Raw genomic sequence first — 24,951 nt, 5'->3', positions numbered from 1 at the left:
CCCTGTACTGTACCGAATAGCTTTTTGTGTTGGCATGAAAAGCTATTCACTATACTGTAGCCATGGCCTTATCATGAGGGGGCAAAAAAGCACCTAGACTAACATCTGAAGAGCAGGGGATGTAGACCCTTGTGGAGTGGCCTAAACTAAGGTATTTTTCCTGCGTTCTTTAGGGAATGGATAGCCTGCGCCACAGACGGAAATTAACTTCTGGTTTAAGTCCCTCTGCGAAACAGCACCAAAAGCCTTGTTCTGGGCCTCCACCTGTGTACCAGGATTTGAGTAAGCGCCATGACTGGCCTGTTCAAATGCCATTGTCAATTTGCCAATCAGGTTGAAAGGAAATTTGAAACACATTTCCAGTAATTTATTAAGTCTGTCAGGGGCCCAGAACAAGTATATCGGCGCTGCTTCGCACACATTGCTAACCGGAGTTAGTCTTAGTTTTTATTATCACCCCCATATCCAGGGTTGTCAAAAGTATCCGGCTGATGACGAAACTCGCCGCCTACTTGGTTAGTATTGGCCAGCTACTCTGGTTGGCATTTCTTTACGTATGGCTTTTTTTAAATAAAATATCCCTGGACTGGCTGCTTACTTTGACATCTCAGCCGTCTATTTCAAACCTTTCTGACAACCCTGTATATCCGGCAAAGCCTGTAAACATCCACAATATCAACCAAAGACAGAAGTCAATGCAGTGTGTAATCCTAATTACTTTCTTCAAGTAGTGTTTCAGGTAGAAAATTGGCTACAAAAAACCAAGCAAGCAAGTTGACTGAAACCCATTGACGTCTACAGGACAGGATCTACAAAATCTACCCAGTGGAACAGGTTTAAATCAACACTGACTTTATTATTTACAGAGGCAATGTCAGTGGCAAGAGCATACAAGTATGTCTGAGTAACGAAGCCACTGTTCTTACCAGTAAATATAAAATGGTAAAACTTTCTTTGATTTGCCTTAAAGCTGAGTACTAGCACACAAAAAAATCCTTTGGTCTTAACACCTACAACATTACTTCTGAAAACAGGAAGCTCCTACAAAAGTTTCATTTCTCTTAACTATTAAAAATAACAGAGTAATTCAGTGTTGATTTAAATTATTGTTTCTTTAATTGACGCCACATTCTCAAATGAGGAATTCAGTTCTGTTTTCTTCTGAAGGAGCAACCTACAAACAAAAGACAGAACAAATTAGGTTTGAAGATAGCCTCCCATGCAGACATTCTTGGGGTTTTGTCACATGTTCCTGACCCGTGAACGTTGAGGAGGATTGCATGACTAGCCAAAGGAACGTCTGCATAGGAGGCTAGTTTGGAGGGAGCACAAAGACAATGCTCAAGGAATACCTCTACATTTTACCTAATAAGAAAAATAACAAGGCATGAGTTGGGCTGCAGTGCATAGCTACTCCTCTGCTGGGAAATGGTATATATATGTAGCTCAAGAAATAGAGAGACGGAGATGCATTTGTAGATCAATTTAGATGTAAGGGTGTGTTTGATTTACCATATTCCAGAATAAGAATTCATGCTATAAACTTTTAAAATCACTTGATTCGAATTTCGAGGCTCATGTGACACAAAGTACAAAGAGAATAGGTGAAGGTGTGTTTTGGCTTTCACTGAATGATAAAAAAGCAGAGAAGGTACAACATTATTCCAAGCTAGAGGAGGGGGGAGGGGGGGGGGGGGGGGTAAGAACTTTTCAAGTATTTTGCTGCAATGCAAAGCTTCTCTCTCAAAAGGTGCAAATCAGACACTAATATTCATTAAACTTTATGCAAGACAGCATTAGTGCTCAAGATATACACTTTTTAAATTCCTTTTACAGTCGCCGATTTAAATTATAAATTCATTTAAACAACTAAAAATGTGTTCTAAATACTATCGATTATTCTAGGGCACTGACAAATACCTTAAGACTATATAAGGCTTCAATAGATGATAATTCAACAATAGTGACAGGATGTAATAAAAAAAGTTTTCCATAGGCGAAAATCCAAAATGCAAAGATTTAGTGGTGGCTAATAAGAATCAAGCCACAAGGGTGTTTTCTTAGTAGAGGTTCCAACAGATCCTCTTTATGGAAGATAATTTATTGCATGCAATTTCTAAGTTTAGGTATCTGGAGTTCCATGTTGTTGCTAGAAGCTCTGCATGTACTACAAATAGCTTAGTACACATACAGGTCAAGTGATGATGTGCACACAAAAACACTGCATACCTTCTGTCAGTCTTGCCCGCCCTCCTGTGGGTTGACAAAGCACCATGGAACATGACACACAAAGCACAACTGTTTGAGCATGACTGAACACAGTTGTAATCTTGTAACAACCTGAGAGGCAAGATATACTTAATACTATGCATGAAAAGCCATCACAGTACTTGCCGTAGCGTTAAGGGAACAGAGGGGATAACTGGGAACATAAACTTTGACTGACAAAGAGATTTCACCAATGATTCCATACAGCATAGCCTAATTCAGTTAATAGAAGCAGGCCACCAAATTGACTGAGACACACCAAAAAACCGGTATTACATACATTGTGGTTCAATTTTATCCTTAGTTTAATTTTTATTTTCTTTTGTTTTAAACTCATCATTATACATTACCATACCCCCCCAAAAAAAGAAAATAAAAATTAAACCGAGGATAAAATTGAACTACAACATATACATTGTAGGAGACCATTATATTGTACTTCTGCAGGAAAGAGCAGATTCAGAACCTTCAGGATGAAATCTGGCTAAATGACCATCATAAATTTATGAAGAAACCGCTTTTCTACAACTTCTAATACTGTCCACACTCCCCACCTGGGCCAGTCACATTCACATTGTACACGCCCACATATATTTTCACTTCCCAAATACCCCTACCCCCACCCCATTTAAACCAAAAAAATAGATAAATAAATAAAGGGAAAAGCTATACCACTGTTTTTGTTATCCTTTAATAAATCTTGTAAGTTTTGGCCACTTCTAGTAGTGAAAGGGTCATGGCCTTGTCCACACATATCCAGATATTTTTGGAAACAAGATTTTTTTGATTTCAAAAAATTATGCATTAAAGTGCTACTGTGATCAAATCAAGCATTATTTGTGTTTTACGATTTTTAGAATGTTTGAAAGCTAATAAATACACATACCAAATTTGAGATCCTAGTTCTCACTGGAAGTCCGATTTTCTAAGCCGTGTTTTTCTTCAGTGGCGGTCCGCCATTACCGAAACTAAAAATGTCCGAGCAAAAGGGGAGGGATTGGATCGAGGTCGACGGGGTTGCCTGTGACGTCATCTTATCCCCAGAGGCTGAAAGAAAAGTTCTTCTTGGTAACTCTTCTCGGTCAGTTTCATCGAGCAAAGATGCCCTTGTTGCTACGTTGTCCAGGACTGCAGCAACAGTCTCCAATCCGAAAAAGGGAATTTCTTTGCACAGGCAAAAGAGCGCTGTGGAACGCATTTTTCGAACGTGCAGCGAGAACTTCAACCTCAAGGAGCTCTGTATTAATTTCACGTCCGATTGCTTCGAGAGGCAAGTTCACGTAAAAGACGCTGCAAGAACGTAGAAGAGGAACTCCCGGAGCAAATCCAACTATTTGTAAAAATAACGTACCTGGCAAGTCCAGTGTCATGTCCGCGAGAAGCCGGCTTATGGTGAGTTAACACTCATAGCCCTTTGACTCTTGCTTTGTGGGATCGTGTCATAATTTTCAGTTTGGAGCCGGGATAGAAAGGGCAAGATACAAATCATTAGTACGGTTTTTTTCGAAAACACAAACTTAAGTTATATACACACTGACGGAGAAATAAACAGAGATGTCAAGAAACGATCGCCCAATCTAGTATTTTGTTGTGTTTCGCGTAACTTCGCGGCGGTAAAAAATGTCGACCGAAAATTAGAAAAGGGGCTAATTTTTTAGTAGTCTGTTTTGGTCGTATTCGCTGCAGTCGCTGAACTCGTAAAAATCATTTATGGATACTGAAATGTGAAATCTTAGTTGACAATGAAATCATTGATTCAGTCTTCATTTTTCTGTAGGTGCAGTTCAGTGATCACTTTCCTGTATGTGAAGTTCAGTAAGACGCTCAATGACCACACAGTAGTTCAATAACCATAGCAATAGTTTAAAAAAAACGTATATTAAAGTTGTTTAGTCTCTGTATTTTACTTTATTTAGACATTGTTCCTATTTTACAGTAAGTGATCGTAAGTATCACTGTTCAAAATTATCTTGCCTTGAGGCCTGCTAGTTCAGTTTTCATTTTCCTGTAGGTGCAGTTCAGTCAAGACAGAATAATTATATAGTTCAATAACCATACAGCTAGTAGTACAATAACCATAGCAGTAGTTCACAAATGGCACAGTTTCCTTTCATTGTAGGTAATTATTTGAGGGGGTTAGTTTGTTCAAACCACTTCCATCTTTGTATTTTATTTAGACATTGTCCCTCCATCATAGCCAGCCACATCAAGTGCCATTGTTCAAAATTTTCTTGCCATGGGGCCTGCTGCTAGTTTGATATTTTTCCTCTTGCAGTGCTAGTATCTGGTCATAGCTTTACAGTGGAAATGCTTCCACTTGGTTATGTTTATGAGTAGTGTTGTTGCTCTAGATCCTGTTATCATTTTGGTTTGTTCCAAAAATTAGGCTGGTGGGTGGGGCCTTCAGCCTTGGATTTTATGATCATTAATTTGTATTTTGTGATTTATTTTGATAGAGTGCTCCAACTCCCTTTTCATCTTTCAAGTGTTATTTTTTGATGTTATAATTATTTAATGATAAGGGGTAAAGGGTACTCTTTGATTTATTTTGATTACTGACTGGTGTCACTTCAAATACTTTCTCATTTGGAAATCCCTCGAAGATGGTGAGAAAAAGGCTTGTAGTACTTGATGCAAGAAGTGCTGCATTGACAAGGGATGTTTCTTTTGATGATCTTCTAATAAAGAGTATTACTGCTGATTGCTACATAAAGAAAGCCAGTTAAAGAAGCAGAGGGTGAAGGGGTTGGAAAGGACGATATGGAGAGACATATGAAAAGACTACATATAATAGGAAAAATTTTTGAAGAATTATTCATCCTTTTCCATTGTCTATATAAATGCATTTTCTCAAAAGAGTTATTCCCTTTTTCATTGACTGTATAATTATGTACAATTTTTAAAACAATCTGTATCTGTTTTTTACTCTTTTCTGTTTGGTATTCATGTGATTTTTATTACATTTTCTTTTTAGGCTTTTTCCTTTTTTCACGGAACCAATGTATATATACAATTTCTTAAAAGAAGAGGGGACTGTTTTTTTACTTTTATCTGTCTGGTTTACATATTATTCATCTGCCTGTGCCAAGATATCGTTAGCCAAGGGGGGTAGCTGCCCAGCCATAAGTTGAAACTGTGCATCCAACCACCTTGCCTCAATGACCGCAGTTTTTATTTGTTTTGTCTTTCTTTGGAGAGCCTTTTGTTTTTCCTCCAGCTCCTGCTCTTCCTTTTAAATCTTGCATCACCTCTACTCCATGTAACAAACTTTTAAGTATAGTTCGTTGATTGATAACCTTGTAAACGTATGCTCATGTGTGCAGCCTGTCAGGAAAAACCTTATGTTATCTGAGGAGGAAACCTGAACCCTCCCAAAAGCAGAGCCACACACTTAACATGAACCTCGAGGGAGAGAGGTTGAAGTAAAATAACAAACTATTCTTAAAACTGTGAAAGCTTTGAACCCAGAAGTCATTTCATAAGAAGGTTGTATCACGTCAGTTATAATGGTATTTTTAAATTAAAACTGGTTATTGACCTGATTGGTGAATTAAGTTGTCATGTTATTGGTTCTACAAAGAGAGAAAAGCAAATAACAAATAAACAGGTCTTTTCACGGCTTTCAACTTTTGACATGGGCAAGTTAAGCAAAATCTGTTGGAAAGAGTGCCTTTCAGTCAGTACAATTGCCAAGTTTGAAAGTGATCTGTTGGAAACTATACAACAAGTATTCATCAAAATTGCAAAATTTTACAGACATTAATTGTATGGTGGGGGACACAAACTTTCCCCCACCATACAAACATCTGAGTGTAAATTTTTGCAACTTTGCAGAGCTCTATCTTCCCTCACTTAGGACCTAACACTTTTAAACTAGGCAGGTTAACTGTTAGACTTGCTACAAGTCGACCTCTCATAGGTTCTTAGTGAGCGAAGCAAGCTTCAACAAGGTCACACAGTGGCCAACCAGAAAAAAAAATGTAAAGGACTTTTAGAAAGTCTAGTTAACTGTATTGTAGTGTGTTCATTCCAGTGGTGTTGACAGATTTTCCCTAAATTGTCCATGTCAAAAGCTGAAAAAAACAACGTGGCTCACTGTAGAACCAGTAACATTGCCAGTTAATTGACCGATCAGGTCAATGATTGTCTATGATTCATCATCTTCAAAGCCATGATGTTCCCCAATTTCACTTGGAAAGCTGTCCTTATTGCTTTGTAAGCACAACATGGGTATGGATAAGGCTTGGAACTTCCAACAAAATCCCAAACAAGTCAAGTAAATTGTCTGTAGAACACTGATCGGAGAAACCTATATAGAAGTAAAAAATATGTACTCAGTCCATCCCCAGTTTGGTCTTTTCTACTTGTTTGTATGCTGGACTGTTTGATTTTGTTTTTTATTGTACCTTGTTCTTTCTCATCATGCAGTAAGGTAAATGGTGTACACTCCTTGTTTTATTTTCTTTATTTTACATAGGAGTTTTGGGCCAATTATAGTAATTTTTTTCAGGGTTCTAGAAAATTAATAAGAAAAAAAATAAGTCTATACTGCTAGGAGTTTATATTTTCTTCGTCAACAAGGGTTTGAGTATAATTCAACCTTATTTACCAAATAAATAGATATTTCAGGTTCACCTACAAGACACCCAGGTGAACAACATATGACTTCAACAACTACAGCAAGAGGACGAATAACAACAAAATAAACAACAAGGAGTGAATAAATTACTCTGAGTCCGTTTTAAGACCTTGAGTGAACAAATTTCGGTAACTTTTTCCAGTTTTCGTCTTCAGATTAAGCGATGCAACTTGAAGAAGCCACCGGTTCAGGCAAACATCCTGAAAACTGGGATGATTGATCTTGATGAAGAGTATTAAATGCAGTCACCTTCCCGTTCTACTTTACCCATACTTCCCTTACACGGTCCATTTCTTTGCAGCAAATACACTCGTCCGTTTTGGTAGTGATGGGACCTGATGGCGACGGACCAGTTCGAACAAGTGCACTTAACAAACAAAAAGAGACATGTGCTCCGTTCAGCATTGTTTTTATTTCACAGAGTTAGAGAATTTAGATACTTGTACTGGGTTCCCCTCTGCTGTCAGCAAATTACATCACAACAGAAACGCAGTACGATGAAAAAAAAAAAAAAAAAAAAACGACAAAAAAACTTAATCGGAGTAATGCCTACCATGCGCCTATTTCACCAGTAAAATGTCTTTGGAGCTCGAGATTACGATCTTCTTCAAGAATCACGCTTTCCTCGAATGCGGCGGCCGCTTCTACGGTCGCGTTTGGCTCCAAATCCTCATCGTACGGGATAAAAGCAGTTCCATTGCCGTCCAAAATATCTTTCTGTTCGACTGTTTTAAATCAGATCTGTCTTTCGAAGAAATGGATGAAGAACACGGAACAGACGACAACACAATAACACGCTAGAAGTAGTTGTAGCGAGATGGTGGTGAGTTTTGGGGATAAGATGATGTCACAGGCGACCTCGATCCAATCCCTCCCCTTTGACTCGGACATTTGTTGTTTATGTAATGGCGGACCCATTTTTCCCACTTTCAGACATCTTTCTTGTGGGAACCGCTTCGTCAGATTGGTCTGAATTACATTTTTTCGTGAAGTTTTAAGTCCAAACATTAAGTTCGAGCCCAAAAATTTCGTTTAGAAAGACTGCGATTTTCGTCGCAGTAGCACTTTAAAAATTTGCATGTTTGAATCATTTCCACCTGTCCAAACAAAAATGCTAAAATGACTGAAATACAATTGAGTGTTGATGTATGAAGAGTAACGTCATGACCGTATTCCAAAACCTAGGAGAATTAATAGAATGATCACCTACAAGAAAATGCTTTGTTCTTCAAACAAATTCTTTCAACTAATTCTATGCAGATTAGTCTGGAGAATTTGCCTTTGGACATTGGCGCTTAATCAAGCAACCAACTATCTGTTACTACTCTAGGTATTTTGGGTGATTGCTCACAGAAAGGCTAGAATGTATCAATATCTACCATCAGCCTGATCATGACCATTTTACAGTGGTTTACTAAGCATTCACTCCAAACAGGACTAAGCTATCAGTCAGCAAACAAACTTACCAGGACATTTAACGTCCATAAAGTAGCTGTTTGGACTTTGTACAAGCCTCTTAAGTTTGTGCTTACGCTTTTCTTCTTCCACCGAGGGATGCAAAAGATCTTTGAACAACTGCAAATGATATAACAAACAGAGATTGAAATAGGCATTAATGTTCCATATCCTTGTGTTCTTGCTGGTGGACACTGAATACAAAACAATATCCATACCTACAATCTTGGACAAAACAGATGGAAAACTTAGACCCCCACCTCCCACCAAATCAAGAATGGAAAATGGTGTGTTTTTCCCTTAAGAGATTACCTCGCTTATTTAAGGGGGGGGGGGGGGGGGGTGGAGGTTTTCAGGCTGCAAAGAAAGTCTTGTCTGATAGCATAGGGCTAGTGGATTTTGCTATCAGGCAAGTGAATTCTCTTCTTCAGTTGCCCGACTGGTAAGTGAAGCTTTATATGGAATTCAAATTACAGAGGAATTCTCCTCATCAAAATAGTATTTCGGGCTGGTTAAAATGACTCTTGGGCTAATATATGTCAACTACAGCTTTGCCGAGCAGCAAGCCGTAAAACAGACTTTCTTTGCAGAGTACTCGGTTTCAAAGTGAAGTTTGGGTCAACATGTTTGCCGCTTTTCTCCAGCCATCGTCCACTTGTCAAGCTTCTGATGCTTCGGAAGCCTACAAAATCATTCTGTTTCCTTGAAGATATACGCGTCCCTTTTGATTGCAAACAGCAAATCGCTACTAAACATTAAAAGCAGAAGACATCCCACGTAATTGTATTTATAAAGAAGTCCGTAGAAAGTTATTTTAGGTGGAATCCGTGCTAAACACTCTGCAAGTTCACTGAAAGTCTTCATTTGCAATTTTTGTTTATCCTCCAACGCCTCGCTTTCATGACTAGGCACCAGTTTTTTCCCGCGTGTCCGCCATTTGTGAATACGGTGTATAGCATAGTTATTATAATATTAAAACCATAATATCAGTTGATTAACCTTAATAAATGCTCATTTCAGCTGTTAAGTCAACCTTCAAAACAAAACTTTAAAAACGTTCCTTCTACCGGAACAGAGCTCTCCCTCAAAAATCTAACGCTGTGCATATAACAAAGGTCCTCAACATCACGGAAATGTAATCACCAAAATTGATTTCTGGTGATACTTAGCTTGTGTTTCAAAAGTTAACTGCACAAAAAGTGGGAAAACGATAAATAATCCTTTGTTGATAACCAGAACTAAACCGACAGACAGCAACTCTCAAAATCCTTGGCACAGCTAGGACTTCCACACTCACGGTTTTTAAAGTTATTTTTAACAGTTGCTTCAAAGCGAAACCACATCAACTTCTCCAACACAACAAAAATTCAACATGATCATTTCGTGCCCAGGGGTAAGGATTTCACTATTCAAGCCAAAAATCTGAAAGATCAAGCATTAGCCTAGATTTAACGTGATTTCTGGCTTTTCGCGTTCTTTCTGAAACATGCAATAAAGAAAAAGCTTTCCCGTACTGACCGGCATGGTTCTGCCTTCGAATCGAAAGACCAAAAGAGACAGAAACGTGCAAAGCGCGAATGGATATACGGGGTGGCCACCAATAAACAGCAGGGCCTTGGTTGCACAACGTTGTGCAATATAAAGGACTGGAAACTGGTGGAAACTACAAATAGCCAAAATAAGCAGCCGAGCCTTAAGAGCCCACAGATTGTCCTTTCTGCGGCTTAGGCCACCAAAAAAACAGTGACGGAAATAAAAAATCCCAATCACAATAGTATATGTCACGCAATCCTTTAGTCACTTGGCTTTACTTTATTTTCATAAATGCGGTAAAAATAACAGAGATATCACTACTTTTATCGTAGTCTTTCTTGTATATTGACGCTGCTCACAATCAGGTCAAACCATGGTCAAACTAAAACGCACGTTTGACGCACGTTCCTATTTTGAGCCCTGTCTTAGTCACACTTCCGGCACGTGACATTATTGTTGATGACAGAATTCGGCCTTTGACGAGAGCCAATCAGAAGACTTATATCAAAAATCAGTTGTTTGGCTCCAATATATCGAGCGCAAAACAAAAACTTTTTTGTCGAGGAATTCATCTGTCTGATTAGTCGTTTCCTTCGAAAACCTCTCTCCAATATTTTGTGTTGGCTGGCCAACAATATAACGACATGTCTTTCACTTGATACTTTTGGCAGAACAATGAAGCCCGGCGAAGGTAAGCTAGTGGACTTGTATTTTCCCAAGTTTAGTTGGGGTAACAGCTGACGTGTTTTTCAACTTGAAATTTGCCTGTTTTGAGCTTTTTCTAAAGCGAATTCTATCATAATATGAATTCTTCTAAAAGGAGATATGTACTTCTTTCTAAAGAATCACCATAGGTTCCAAAGTACGGCCAAGTTGATCTGTATTACGAAGAATTTTTTTCTTGTGTTATGAACAAGATATGTTAAAAATTCCTCTATCGATAGCTTCGAAATGTCTATGCTCAAGCTTAAATCGAATTATTACTTTGCTTCATTTATTATAATACAAGGACTGTTATGTTCTTGTACTTGTATGGTTCCTCAAGGAAATTATAATTAATACTGGGCAGCTTTTCTTTTCACGTATCAGGCTGTGTAGATGTTTAATACAGCAACGCGCTTTCCATGCTCCTGGTAAATGTCTTTATAAGCTTACGTACTTTTAAGTTAACAGTCACTGGCGCACACAGCATGTTCATTTAACCAGTCATTAATAAGACGCGAGGAACGTTTTGAATTTCGGTTGTACTTTGAAAACATTTTAGTCCGACAAAGCTGATAATTCACCTGTAATTTTCCAACTAATTTAATGTGCATGTAAGGTTGTTATCCCAGACAACATGAACCGAAGTGTTTAAAGCTGTTTTAGTCAAGAAATGTATTCTATCATAATATCAAACTGCTGAGCATATTGCCTGGCTTATTTACATGTTCTGTCTGTCAAACCTTCGTATGTTTTTACTGAATACCCACTTTTCATCACTCCAGGCAAGTACGATCTCTAGGGGCAAAGTTCACTTGTGAATATTAAACATAGTCAATTGTCCATGACCACTTTGTAAACAAGAGTTCTTTGCTGTGAGAAATATGTAAGTTGTTGTTGCAGTCAGGACACTGAGTGCAATTTATCAATGTGAGAAGTTAAAAAACATTTCTCTTTAATTTCTGGCTCCCCATAATTAAATTCAATATTGTTGAGTGCACCACATCTCCAAAGATTAGAACTGCTTTTTAAAGAATTTCTAGTGATTCTTTGAGTATGGGCAAACATGAAGAAAAATGAAATGGGGGGTTTTGCTTGGGTGGGTGGAGGGGGGGGTACTCCTGGGAATTTTTGGTGGGACTGTGCTGCCCGGTTCTTCAAATCCTGACCCTATTTGACACCAAAAAATGTAATTTTCCACACCTGTTTTCATACCTAGGCCTGCGGAAATTATGTCATCATTAATTTAGATTAGTGCACAAACAAAAAAATTCTTCAAATCCATTTTGAATTCTCATATTCCTCTTTCTTTCTTAGTCATCTGGAATTGTAACAGTTTATGATATAGATACGTTCATACACTCCTGTAGTTCCCTCAAAACCATATCTGATTCCAGACCAAAATCGGCAAAGTGTATACCCTTTTTCAGACCAAAACGGCGCGAAAACCCTACCTGATGGGGTGGCACATACTTATATAGCTTATATAAGGGAGTACCCCCCCCCCTTAGGGGGTTTTGAAAGTCAGACTCGTGACATGTAGGACTCCCCTGCCCCTGAAAAAGGGCTCATATTAATATTTGCTGTAGTGCTGTATTCTTTCTATCTCTTACATGTGAGTTTCCAACTCACAGAGCTCCTCTAAGACATAAAAATATACTATCAATAATGTAATGATTTTCTTTTGGAAAGAGGGTGTAATTTAGGAGCAGTGGTTAGAACTTTAAGCATATCCTATTTCCAGTAGTGACAAAGGACAGGATTTAAGCACTGATCTTTGCTGTTCAAAGACTGGGGATTAATTCAAGTTAAGTTATGAAACCTTTGTTTTAAAAGAAGCCACCTAAAATGCAAAGATTGAGTGGTTACTTATGGAAGTTGCTCACTTACGAGAATCAAATCACCAGTGGTGATCCCTGTCAAGAAAAGGTGCAGACACATCTACTTTCTGAAAGAGAAGTAATTGCATGTAATTTCCAATTTACCATGTATGTAAGAGTTCTTCAGTTACTCTGAGGAGGATACGGTTGAAACTCTAAACAGCCACCTCTCCACAATGGCCACTTTTTTGGGTAGACAGCTTACACATTGACTCTTGTTTAAACATCTCTCTACAATAGCCACTCTTTCTTCTGTCCCTGAGGTGGCCTTTGTGAAGAGGTTAACAACTGTAGTACATATGTTGTGGTTCAATTTCATCCTTGGTTCAAATTTTATTTTCTTTTGTTTCAAACTCATTATTATGTAATTAATCATACATTACCATACCCAAAACAAAAGAAAATAAAATTTGAACCAAGGATAAAACTGAACAACAACACATACAGTCAATAAGACCATGCGTCAAGTGGTCGCTTACATTTTATTACAAAAGGTTAAAAACAATGGAAAATTATCAAACCACCACTCAAAAATGGCTGCGGTCACCAGAATCATAAGAGCTGGTTCTTTAGCTAAATATGAGAGGAAAATTATAAAGTGGATAAATGGAAAAAAATTGGCATTTTGGATAAATGGTTGCTAATTGAAGGTGGTCGCTTTGTTGAATCGGTCACATCCATAGAGGTTTAACTGTTTTTTGAAATTTTTTTTTCTGTTTTGATTTAAAGTGTTAACAGAGGCAGAAGGTGATGTTGCTGGTGAGATGGAGTGTGAGATGCAGGCAAGAGACTTCTTCATACACATTGGAATGCTGATAGTGGAAGGTCGTACACCACAGCAGTCAGAAAAAGGAAGAGCTGAAGGACCTCACTGCCTGTCCTTGATTAGTGTGGCCCCTCACGTCTGTAACCCACATGTAAATTACCTTGTAAGTTCAGCACCTTCGAATATTTAAAATACAGTCTGGTTTTTTTTGTCTATTCAAACGAATACATTTTCAATGAATGTACAGCATAGAGAATTTCTAGCATATATCCCTAACACTAGTAATATAAATCCATTTTTTAGTGTCAGAAAGTATGTGAAAGAAAAGAAAAGATGACAGTGTTGTGGGAGAACAGTTCTCCTATGGTGATCACAGTCCTGATGCAGAGTCCAGATGATAGCAATTGGATTTTGCTGGAGAAGTGGACAATTGAAACTGTTGATGGGTACGTGACATGAGTACTACAGTACAACCACATTGAGAGGAACACCAATGGGCCAGGAAAGTCTGGTTATAAAAAACAGAAAATGACTGAATGTTTTTAAATTAGGGCCAAAAAATTGTTGTTGTAACAACGGGGTGGTCAAAAAGCAGGGTCCTACTATACTGTTAAGTATCAGCAACCATTACTTCTCTTTTCACTGCTGATGGTCATTATAATTTTATTGTAAACCTTTTGGCCAGCAAACACTTATGGCTGGCAGGTAACGACCATATGGCCTGCAACAGTTGCTAGTGGTTTTGGGTTTCAAACTTTGAATTAAAGTTTTGTTAATGTGTAACAGTCAATGATTCTGTTGGTTAACTGTTTGCTGACAGATTTTTTTTTTGTTTTTTGATTTGAATGGAGAACCCATTTTGTTGATAATATTTTGGAACTATATTCATGAGAACTATCAGTCTTGAATACTTGTCTGCTGGTTGCTAATGGTGTTTTCAATAAACAATAAGCTTGTAGTCAATCACACCCCAATAAAATGGACATCAGTGAAATTCCTGCAACAATTTACAGATATTTGACTGAAGTAAACTCCAGACCTGCAATTACAGGCCAATACCTGTTGCTCTCAAGGATGGTAGACTCACAGTCCCAAGGGTGTCTCCAGTAATCAAGTTGACTAGATGCAATTATTGGTAAAATTATTTACTTCCCCTCTATAGGATAGGTGATGTGCAGAGTTGCAGTGGAAACATGCTGATCCAAGCTCTTAGATCTCACATTCACTTTTCTCAGCTCAGTGCCTGGCTGAGCAGAAGTAAAGGTTCTGTTCCTTCACAGGTCCTTTACAGGTGAGTATACATGTAGTACAGGATGATAATAACAGGGATCTAATATTAGTGGTCATCAAGTCATCTGGGATGACCATATACTAATATGGACCCCACGGGGGAGGGGGTAGAGAGGTGCTGCTGAGCCCTTCAAACCCTGACCCTGTTTAAAACAAAAATAATTGTTTATTTTGCTTCCCTGTTTAGGACAAGAGACCTACTTTCACAACTCTGATTCATTTCGTTTCACACTAGAAATTATGAAGTGTTTTTTAAACTAGCACCATGGAGTTAGAGTTTTTTGAAAATATATTATTGGTACCACTTACGAGACGGCGCATCACTGACCTTCATATTCTTTCAAAGGCTTCCGGCCGGAAAAGACCCTCAGACACAAAATAGTGAAATTGTTTACCCTGTTTAAGACTCAGGATCCTGAAAATCATACCCTGTTCAGCAGCACATACCCACTTTGGCCAAATAAGGGAGTGCTCCCCGCTCCCTGTATGGGCAGCCTTGTTAATAATGTTTCAATATTATTGCTTTCCATGGTTAGTGTATAATGTTGTAGGCTAAAATGGTTTCAGCCTACATGTATGTTATTTCCTTTGCTGCCTAGCCAGCCCTAATTATTCATCATCTTTGATAATTTGGTTAATGGCTTAGGTGCTAATTAGGGTTAATTAGCGTTAAGACAACAATTATGTTTCTTACACAAGAAATCATCAGACTACTTTTCAGAGAAAATCTTTGATCCTAACCTCTGACAGGTAAACAATCACTATACTAGCTATACCTATCGATAGAGTGCCAACGAGTAAATCATGCGTATTTTGCTTAGGAATAAAATTCCTGTTTTTCCCATTTGACCGTTTCTTGGTCCCTTCCTGTTGCAAGGATTATTTTCTTGAAAAGTTCTCAGATTCAGTATGGTGGCTTTACAAACCTGCTATGTAAAATTGTGAAGTGCCTTGAAAGAATAAAGTCAGCTTTGCAGAGGAAGCGATCGGGAATATTATTAAGTCCAGCTACAAATCTACTGTCGGTTCGGTTTCACATTGTTGATAAATATTTGCACAGTTTAATCATTTACACCTCCTTTCAAATTTCCCGAGTCTTTTTGTTATCGGATTGAAACTTAAAATGATTCGCTGGGCCATCTGAAATGTTTCCAAGGACAAGCGATGAACGGCACGTCGGTATTTAATTTTAGTTCATTATTTTTGTACTGAACTCGGCCACGTTTCGAAAAAAATGGCGTTTTCTTTTCTTTTGTCGTTTGCTTTAGGCTTGTAATTCATTTTTGTTCTCATTGTCTTTGTTTGGTGGTTACATTTTTTCCCCAACACCAGATTTTCCAACAAAAGCGACTGCATTCTTCGTGTCAAGCTTTCCTTATCTCCTCGTGTAATCTGATCCTTTTTAGTGGTCAGAATATTGCTTGCTGCACATAGAACACTTTTGCTGTTTTACAAACTTCTCTTCGTTAAAATTTAACATTATGGCCCCTAAAATTAATAGAATATATCAAGTGCTCATGTCTCTTGACTGCGGTGGCGGGGTTTAACGAAAAAATTTAGGCAAAGAAACACAGGAAGTCGCGACGGCGGGAAGTGTGTGAAATTTTGTTTGTTATTCAACTTGAGCCCGTGCGCCAGGTACTGCCTTTTGATTGGTTCACAACTGACCACTTGGTCTCAGGGGAATCTACATTACATTGGGTTACACTTTTTTCAGCTCGATCGAGAATTTTTCTTCCTATTGCCCAGTCTTGCGCGGCTCTATTCTGCTGCCGCCTCGCCATCCGAGCGTCTTCGCTCGGATGGCTCGTTGGCAATAAATCCCAACACAAAAATCTTGAACGTGGATGCTTGCCTCTGAGCTGCACTGTATTTTGGCCTAGGGCTGTCCATTATATGTGCCTGGGTTTCCTGTTTCTTGTTACAGATCTTTCCCTCACTCAAACCACCCTAGTAATGTAGATATATCTTTGTTTTATAATCTTTCCTCAGAATATCAGACATAGGAGATGATGTGGCATCTGGCGAGTTTCTCAAAGAACCTGATTTTCACACATTTCCACTGGCAAATCTCCATAGTAACAGAGCACTTCGTGTTAGTGTCCATTCACTACCGAGATGTGAAATATTTAACTTTGCAGATGAAATCCTGGCTTCTAAAATAAATCAACTCAATGCTGGGCAGAACTGCAAATGTAATGAGAATGAAGACTCTTTAGAATTCATTGATGACCCAGTGAGGTCTCCCTTAAAAAAGAAATCATGCAGGAAGCAGTGTGATCCTTATCATGATGTTAAGATTTTGAATGGTAACAATTCTATGTTAAACAAGCAAAGTATTCTGGAGTTTTCAAAACCTTCAACAAGCAAGAGTTTGGTTGACCAAGTAGTAGCAATGAAATGTGATGATCAGAATTGCTTAAACACTTCCAAGACCTCCAAGGATTCTCTTAGAAGTGGGTATTTTAAAATTCGTAGTCTTAGTGATGGACCATCTATTAGTCCATTACATGAACAGATGAAAACTCAACAGTATGAGAAAGAAAACCCAAGTACAACAGGCAGTATAGGCTGTGATAAACAGGTAAGGACCAATATCATAAACTCTATTAACAAAGAAGGATTTTTGCTCCTCTAAAAGTTTGTTAATTAGCCTATTGTTGGTGAAGCGTCAGCCAACAGTCTATTGACAGGCTATCAAAAAAAAGCAGCATAGCAACAAATAGCTGACTGTCAATCAACAAGTTTTATTTTTTTAGGGGGGGGGAGGGGTAGTGTTTGTTACTTTTTCTGTGAGATCTTCATCAGAAAGCTGTTGGTGTATGATTTCATAAGTGAATGAAAAGCTGAGACTCAAAAACGGACATTCTCTTTATCAATAAAAGTGATTTTAAACTTACTTTGAGTCACCAACTTATTTAATATACTTGTATTTACACAAGGATCATTTTCTTTGATATCATATTATTTGCCTTATTTGACCAAGGGATCTAAATTAAAGTTTCGCCTTTATCTAAATGATATCAAAATATGATCAAAACTATTGCTTTCTTAGAAATCCAGTTCTGAATGTGAGAAACTTGATGTACAAGTAAATTGGAGTCACTCATCTCCAAAGATCTCAAACCCTGGTGGATACAGACAAGTTCTTCGAAACCAACGTGTGGGACCTGGTACTATTCCTATCTTCAACTCAAAAACAGGATTACCTGTCTCTTCAAGCCCGGTCAGTATGCTATAGTAATAGTTTCTTAACCCTATCAAGCCCCACAAGTGTCTTTTGGTAGTAATTGATTTATTACCTCTTATAGTGAAAGTTTGCAAATTATATTGTTGATGTTTGAAGACTTTTGTATTTTTTTTATGTGTAGTTGTAATAAATGTTAATTTGCTTTCCATGTTCGTAGGCTCCCCTCCGTCGCTCTGCCACTGATTTGAACTTTGGAGATGACTGTGGGGAAACAACAAAGTAAGCTCGAAACTATAATATTGTTATCTATTAAACCTTATACCTAGCTGGATAATATTGATCAGGCCTGGTTGTTCACACACTGGATAGCTGGATGTCCACCAGTCATAAATCACTATGCAGAAGATAAGTGGCAGGGAAACCATCTTGATAATTAGCAGTATCTATTGGCAAATTCCAAGGATAAAACCTTTTTTCAGTGGATAGCGCTATCCACCTTTTGACAAGCTGGAGAATTGTAACTGGCCAGCGTCATTGGTGTGATGAAATTTTATGGAAAAATCTGTATCAATAAATTGTTAATATGAAAAAGGGTTTGTTGCTGTTTTTTTGGCTTGTGATGCTTGGAGTTTAGGTGAAATGGCTGTAGTAGCACTGGTCTCAAAGCTTTAGTACAACAGATTTACTTAAAGTGTTAATAACAAGCTTGTTGACATCTAATAATGTATAATATAAAAAAAATATATAAAAGCAGGGTTTGAGCCGGGCCGCGCCATTGCGCCAATCCCGCACTGCAATTGGAATTATCCCTTTAAAAAACGGCCAAGGGGACAATTTGTCCCCTTCAAAATTTAGGGAAAAAACTCGAAAGGAAGCACACACGAAGAGATTTATTTCGGTACAGAACTTGCAAGCTGAAACAGAACGTGGAAAGTATATTTCATCGCACCTTTAAAGTTCATTCCAAAGTTACGTTTCAGTCACGCTCTACTGCTATTTTTGTTGGAAATCTAAGACAGGGCTTCTGATTTTTCGCGCGGTCGCGGAACCGCGAAATTCGGTAGAAATTTTATCAAATACATGTCTGTACAACATATTTGAAACTTATTTCAGCTATAGGGGCTATTTACTTGCCGTAAACTTGCAAATTTATCTTGGAAGTTTGTCACTGGAACGAGCAAACAGATTATGTTGCGAAAAACTGGGCACTAGCCATCATGTTAAAGGCTTTGCCATTGGTTCATTTCTGGAGCGTATTGTGGTTGAAAGAGCAAATGATGACCTCTGTTAGAAAAATGTTAAAAAGGCTGGTCTGATCAGCGCAAAACCGATCGATTTCTAGCGAAATTTGCCTTGAAAATAGACAAAATCGGCCGTTTTTTACCGATTGCTTTTTGGTGAAGTTTGCCCCGAAACTCCCGCGAAATCGGCCGATTTTTCCGCGAATTTGTCCCTAAAAATCCTGCGAAATTTGACTTTTTCGTCCGAGACCTATCAGAAGCCCTGCTAAGAAGGAAGGGTGTACAAATTTCTGTCCCCCTAAAAATGAAAATGTCCCCCAAAATTTTAGCCAAGGGGACAAATTGTCCCCCAGTGATCATATCCTAGTTCAAACCCTGTAAAAGTGATTAGTTTTACTTATAATCATTCTGGTTTTTATTTACCTGTGAATTAAGTGGCATTCAAGAAAAGTCAAGTAACATAGACTTGACAGCAAAGCTGAGTCAAAGTGCTCCAGCCTCTACAACACAGCGTCTCTTAGGAAACTTTGAGGTAAATTAAACTAGTTTAATATTAAAATTAAAGCTCAAGAAATCTCATTTCTATCAGAGTGATCTATTCAAAAAATTCACATGTATTTCATTGAAAGTGTCATACTGGGTATTTCAGTTTGATTAATACAGTCTGAGTGTATTAATATGACAGTGATATTAATGTTATTTCTGTCAGAATGAGATTGTGAGTCAGGGCCTGGACAGAGGGGGATCATGTTAATTTCACCTTTACTCAGTGATTTTGTTACAAATATTTATGGTGAGTCTTCAGAGACTCATCTTGTGAAAGATGACGTCCCAGTCCATAACCAATGAGGCCCAGTTTAAAAAAAAATGAGTCTGAAATCCAAAATGCTTGACTCTTTACGTAACCAAACAGTTAATCTGAAGACAGAACTCCAAAACTCTGTATTACGGTATACTGATATTTAACAATTATTCCTCGAGCCTGAATGGGTTCTGTCAGTCAAGTAAACCCACGAGGCCGAAGGCCGAATGGGCTATTGACTCAGAGGCCATGAGGGCGAGAGGAATAATTAATTTAGTAAAATCCAGCTAGTTGGTCAAGAATATTGAGAATAAAAAAATTTTAGCTAGTTAAAGCTAGACTTCAATCCTTTTTTGCCGCCAGAAAGCGCGTGCTTTTTGCTACTAGTGCGTTATAACATATAGCCTAGTAGTAGCTGAACCAATCAGAACCCAGCATTGATAATAGACCACTAGTTGGATTTTACCGATAAAATATAGTCCTTCTGTTTTAATTAGCACAACAAAGGCTAAAAGGAATATATACATTGTTCAACAACAGCTATAATAATAAATAAATGTATTAACATGCAAAGTGCCATATTCCTTTAGCGCAGTACTGATCATTACTTTAAAAAGAAGATAAGATATCTTCCTTTATCTTTTGTCCTCAATTTAGTGCCCAGAAGGCTGGAAATCGCTTTTAGGCCTTAGAAATTTCAAAATTTTCCGGGTGAGCACTCCCTAGACCCGCAGGGAAATCCACCTTATCCACCTTTTAATTTTGTTGATACAGTCGATTCCTCTATACAAACCTGCTGGCTACTTCAATATTTATTGAAACCACTGGTTATGCTATTGGATGGGGGTATGCCACGCCTTTTGGGTCACCACTTTCCAAATGCCCTGACTTACTTGCCCCTTCTCTAAAACATGTATTGTTTTTTTTTTCAACTAATTCCTTACATGAACAAAAGTGCAACTATCTATAACATGTTTATTGTTTAACAAACGCTTGCAATTGTGTTCTAGGAGTCTGTGTTAAATGGCCGGATGGAAGCAGTAGGGACTGTTGAGGTGATTAATTTATCAAATTTTGAAAAATGTTTCTGTTATTTGTGTTTTCTTTCTAATTAGTAATAGTTGTTTGTACATGAACTGAGATTAAGATGATATTACAGAATACCGAAAAATTATTCTACAGTTCTATACAATTTTGTCCTTGCTGGCAAGATGATTTTACCATTTGTAAGAGCTCTCATTGTGATAATCTCGTACGTGCCACTTCTGTTTTAGGGTTTCACAGCTGAGTTAGGAGCCAGTGGATCTTTCTGCCCTGCTCATGTTACTCTTCCTGTCAAAGCATATTTTTTCAGCCTCTCCGAAGATGATGCCCCATCTCCTTACTTGGTGAGACTTTTTTTCTTGTTTGAGTGAAACATTGTCCATCTGATCTTGTCACAACAATTAATATTTGATTTTTGTAACCTCTATTAATCTGGGTGTTACTGTATTCTGCAGGGCTACATTAGTTTAGATGATTCCTCTATAAGTAGAAAAGGCTATCATGTGCCTACCAAAGGAACCGTGCAACTGGTAAGACTACCAATGGGAATTTAAAATGTACAATTTGCAGCACTGAGAGCAAGGACAGTCCTGCTGAGATTTGAAGGAGGCAGCGTGGCAGAGTTGTCAGCGCTTTAGACTTGAGTATAAGTCTCAGTGATTTAAAGCTTAAACTATTGTGATGTCATTGCCCTGTGATATTTATTCCGATTGCCTAATAATTAATATAATAATAAAGTTTAGTCGATGTGTAATAAATGTGTTTTAATGGTTTTATCATAAAGATTAATTTGTTTAAGAGTAAGACATACAAAGATGGAAGGCGTCAATACAAAATTATTGTATCGAGCCACCTAAAGCCCCTAGAACTTCTCCTTATGGATGCATTCGATAACACAGTCACCTAATAATTACAGAAACTTATCCTTGTTTCGAAGATACCAAGCTTCATACACAATATGGACACAAAACACCAAGTGTTTCCCTTCTATTTGCTTTAGAGGATTAGCTGCACTCTTATACCCTTGATAGGTATTTCAAAGGAATGCAAATCGTTGTCAAATCGTTGTAAATATTCTGTTGCATTTGCAGACTTTGTTCAATCCCAACAAAACTGTGGTCAAGATGTTTGTTGTACTCTATGACTTTAGTGATATGCCTCCAAGGGCGCAGACTTTTTTACGTCAGAAAACGTTTTCAGTTTGGAAACGAGCTTGTCACTCAGATGAGGTAGGCATTGTACTTCTTAAGAATTCTTGATACTATTTTATCAAAGATAAACCAGATATTGGCTGTGCTGTAAGTTAACTGACAGCAATTTATGGAAGAAAAAAGTTTTAGAAGACACGCTTTCAAGTGAAAAGAACAACGTCAGCTAAATTCATTGTCTTTGTAATTAGTGTAGGTGTGAATCAAATCAAAACAAGTGTTATAGCGTTGTTAAAAAAGTTTTATTATCTCGTCAACTCGTGAACTTTGAATTCCTCTTATGAGCTCTTCTCTTTGGGCAAATATTTGCTGATGTCCTCGTTTACATTACCTTGCTAGCAGAGTGGCTTCCATCTTTCCTAGATAAGTCGGGAAAGAGGAAGTTCCTCTTCCAGACTTATCTAGGAAGATCGAAGGAGACTCTGTTCGCAGGGTACATTTACATTTTTTCTCATTACCGTATTACTGGTACTTAACCCATCGCCATGACGGTACATACAATTTGAACTCAAAAGTTGTAATGGCTGGTTAACTTGAGCAATCTGTGCAATTTTCAGCTCTCTTTGAGCGATATGGGCAGTCAAAATTGCAAAACGTCTTGGTGGCAATAAAGTTAATATGCATTCTTTCTGAAATAGTTTTTGGTGATAACACATCACTGTACATTTTTTTAGGGTCAAATGTCTCTTCATTATTTGATTCATTTAAGGTGAGCTTAAGTATATATATTTATAAATAGTGGATTTATTTGTTTGTATTTACAGATTTAGCTTGATACAAAATAACAATAGGATTTTATTAGCCCCCAATCAGCTAGATGGCTGCCTCTGGAAATGAAGTTGATTGATGATCTATTGCCCATGCAGCTCATTTTCAATCAAATATACCATCGAATCGATGGTATGTTGCTCGCATACAGCTATTTCGAGAAAGGTTGTCGGAAAAAGTGCACGCGGCAAACCCGAAAAGTATTGTGGGTGGTTGTGAGTTCATTGTTCTTCAAAGAAATTTGAAAGAATGGCGCTAGAGTCCATGGACATGTGTTTGCGAGTGTTAAAGGAAAGCAACAAAAGGAGATTCGACTGTACAGTGTCAGGAACAGTGTAGTGATCATATCCCATATTACATTCCGGGGTTGTCGTGGCAAATTTTTTTCCAACAACCTTTCTCAAAATAGCGGTATTCCAAATATGGTAAGCGCCTGTTGGTTTAACCTGAGATCAGGCTCTATTTTCGTTTCGCTTTGTAAATAACAGACCGGCGGGCATGGCGAAACGTAGCGGTAGCCCTTAGAGAGAATGCATGAGAACCGCTCAAATTGGGCCTGATCTCAGGTTACTGTTGATTACGAAGAATTAGCCGGGGGGATTGGATGAAAAATATACAGAATTAACTTATACGTTCAAGTACGTAATGAACTTATAGAACAGACCCTGCAACTCATGAATTGTACGTTTTGAATTATATTTCAGATTTATTAGTTCCAAATCTGGCAGACTCTATCTCCACACAGATATCAAAGTGATATTTGCACGCCAGCCCCCAGATCTCCCTAGTGGAGTTACATTTTCCACTGTCACTGACGGTCCTACAGAACCTCGATATACACTTTGACAAACCAAATTAGTAGGACAGTTAATTAAATTTATGATAATTTATCAAAATTTTGACAATTGAATCAGTATATGGCCGTAACAATAATACAGCAATTAATGATATAAAGCTGCAATCTTCTCCAAAATATTATTTATTCAAATCTAGTGCTTATATAGCTAGGCTTTTTAAAATTTATTTATGTTTTTTTGTTGAAAAAAAAAGACCTATAATTGAAATTTCTTTGACAAGTTTTGGTAAACAGTGGAAGTTCGTAGGGGCACCCAACAAGAATATAGTTCGAAACCACTTAAACATAGCATTGTTAAAGGTATTTTAGTATTTATTCGGTAGATTTAGGCATACTTTTATCCCCTAAAAATTTTTCATCTGTTCGGATTTCCTAGCTTTAAGTCTAGTGGTCCGAAAAATATAGGGATCAAAACTTACTTTTTCGAAAAGTTATACCAGAAAAATGGCTCCCGAAAATTCTAGGTGACCTTTTTATGGTAAAAATCGGTTAGAAATGGGCAATTACACCATTTTTGAGATGTTCGAAAAGTCCTAGGAGAGGTAGGCAGGCAAGAAATTTTACAACAAATGTTCAGAAAATTCTAGATTTGAAATCGTCTTCCGAACAGATATTTTCCGAAAATTGACGTTGGGTGCCCCATAAACAGTGGAAGTTCACAAGTTGACGACCACTGTGTTAAGATAGCAAAGAACATTTGTTGCCTCCCTTTTTTACTTCACAAATTGATAATATTTATTTATGGTAATGTTATTTCTAGTTAACGGCAGCTTCTTGATTTTATGAAATTTGCGATCCCAACTCCAAGGAATTCATTACTTCACAAACGAAATCAGGTAAAAATTTTAGCTTCCCAATTTAAACCTCGCGAGAGTTAAATAGCCTGCGTTGCAGCTGGCCCACGCACTCGGCTATAAACCATTTGTATAGTCCGCTCTATACAGAAGGTTTAGGTTTAGAGTGTCTGCGACGCAGGCTAGAAATTAATAGGCTTTAAGAAAAACACTTTTGTACATAGAAAAGAAATGTCAGCACTTAAGCGCATGTAAAAGTAATATTTATTTATGTCAGGGTGAAAATTGAAAGATGCTATAAGCAACAATTAAGGTTAGTATGCATGATTATAGTGAGTAGTAAATCAGCAGCGTTAAGTTTTTTCTCCAGGAATTTCCTGTAAGAAATAATGATTGCAATTGCCCCCCTCCAACTTGAAAACAAGCAATTTCAGTAGGAACGGTTTAGTGTTCTAGTAGAATTCTAGTAGTACTTAAGTGTAGCCTTGCCCACCCCCCGACGGAGAAAAAACGTG

At 37.8% G+C, this 24,951-nt stretch overlaps 2 protein-coding genes and 1 long non-coding RNA gene across 5 annotated transcripts; 1 reads left to right on the top strand and 2 right to left on the bottom strand.

Annotated features, from left to right (window-relative positions):
* Positions 1-835: 835 nt before the first annotated feature.
* Positions 836-9,980, bottom strand: LOC140935270 (small ribosomal subunit protein eS27). The gene is made up of 4 exons (XM_073384817.1): positions 9,881-9,980; positions 8,374-8,482; positions 2,230-2,340; positions 836-1,174 (listed from the first exon to the last, which is right to left on the bottom strand). Exons 1-4 carry the CDS (start codon positions 9,884-9,886, stop codon positions 1,146-1,148), a joined length of 255 nt encoding a protein of 84 aa, XP_073240918.1. The 5' UTR covers positions 9,887-9,980; the 3' UTR covers positions 836-1,145.
* Positions 6,410-7,724, bottom strand: LOC140935271 (uncharacterized). Of its 2 annotated transcripts, none has more exons than XR_012165186.1 (3): positions 7,461-7,724; positions 7,017-7,274; positions 6,410-6,577 (listed from the first exon to the last, which is right to left on the bottom strand). It is a non-coding gene; the product is annotated as an uncharacterized lncRNA (long non-coding RNA). The 2 variants fall into 2 exon arrangements; XR_012165187.1 differs by having other exon boundaries at positions 7,157-7,274.
* A 428-nt stretch (positions 9,981-10,408) lies between the features above and the next one.
* Positions 10,409-23,795, top strand: LOC140935267 (atos homolog protein A-like). Of its 2 annotated transcripts, XM_073384814.1 has the most exons (14): positions 10,409-10,586; positions 13,207-13,406; positions 13,547-13,689; positions 14,406-14,534; positions 16,526-17,117; positions 17,589-17,759; positions 17,941-18,002; positions 19,400-19,496; positions 20,777-20,821; positions 21,041-21,154; positions 21,266-21,340; positions 21,902-22,039; positions 22,693-22,727; positions 23,491-23,795. In XM_073384814.1, exons 1-14 carry the CDS (start codon positions 10,571-10,573, stop codon positions 23,630-23,632), a joined length of 1,959 nt encoding a protein of 652 aa, XP_073240915.1. In that variant the 5' UTR covers positions 10,409-10,570; the 3' UTR covers positions 23,633-23,795. The 2 variants fall into 2 exon arrangements, with proteins under 2 accessions (XP_073240915.1, XP_073240916.1); XM_073384815.1 differs by lacking the exon at positions 21,266-21,340.
* The last annotated feature ends 1,156 nt before the right edge of the window (positions 23,796-24,951 follow it).

The sequence above is a fragment of the Porites lutea genome, chromosome 4, assembly GCF_958299795.1.
Source record: "Porites lutea chromosome 4, jaPorLute2.1, whole genome shotgun sequence".
Classification (NCBI taxonomy): Eukaryota; Metazoa; Cnidaria; class Anthozoa; order Scleractinia; family Poritidae; genus Porites; species Porites lutea.
This window is presented reverse-complemented; position numbering and strand designations above follow the sequence as displayed.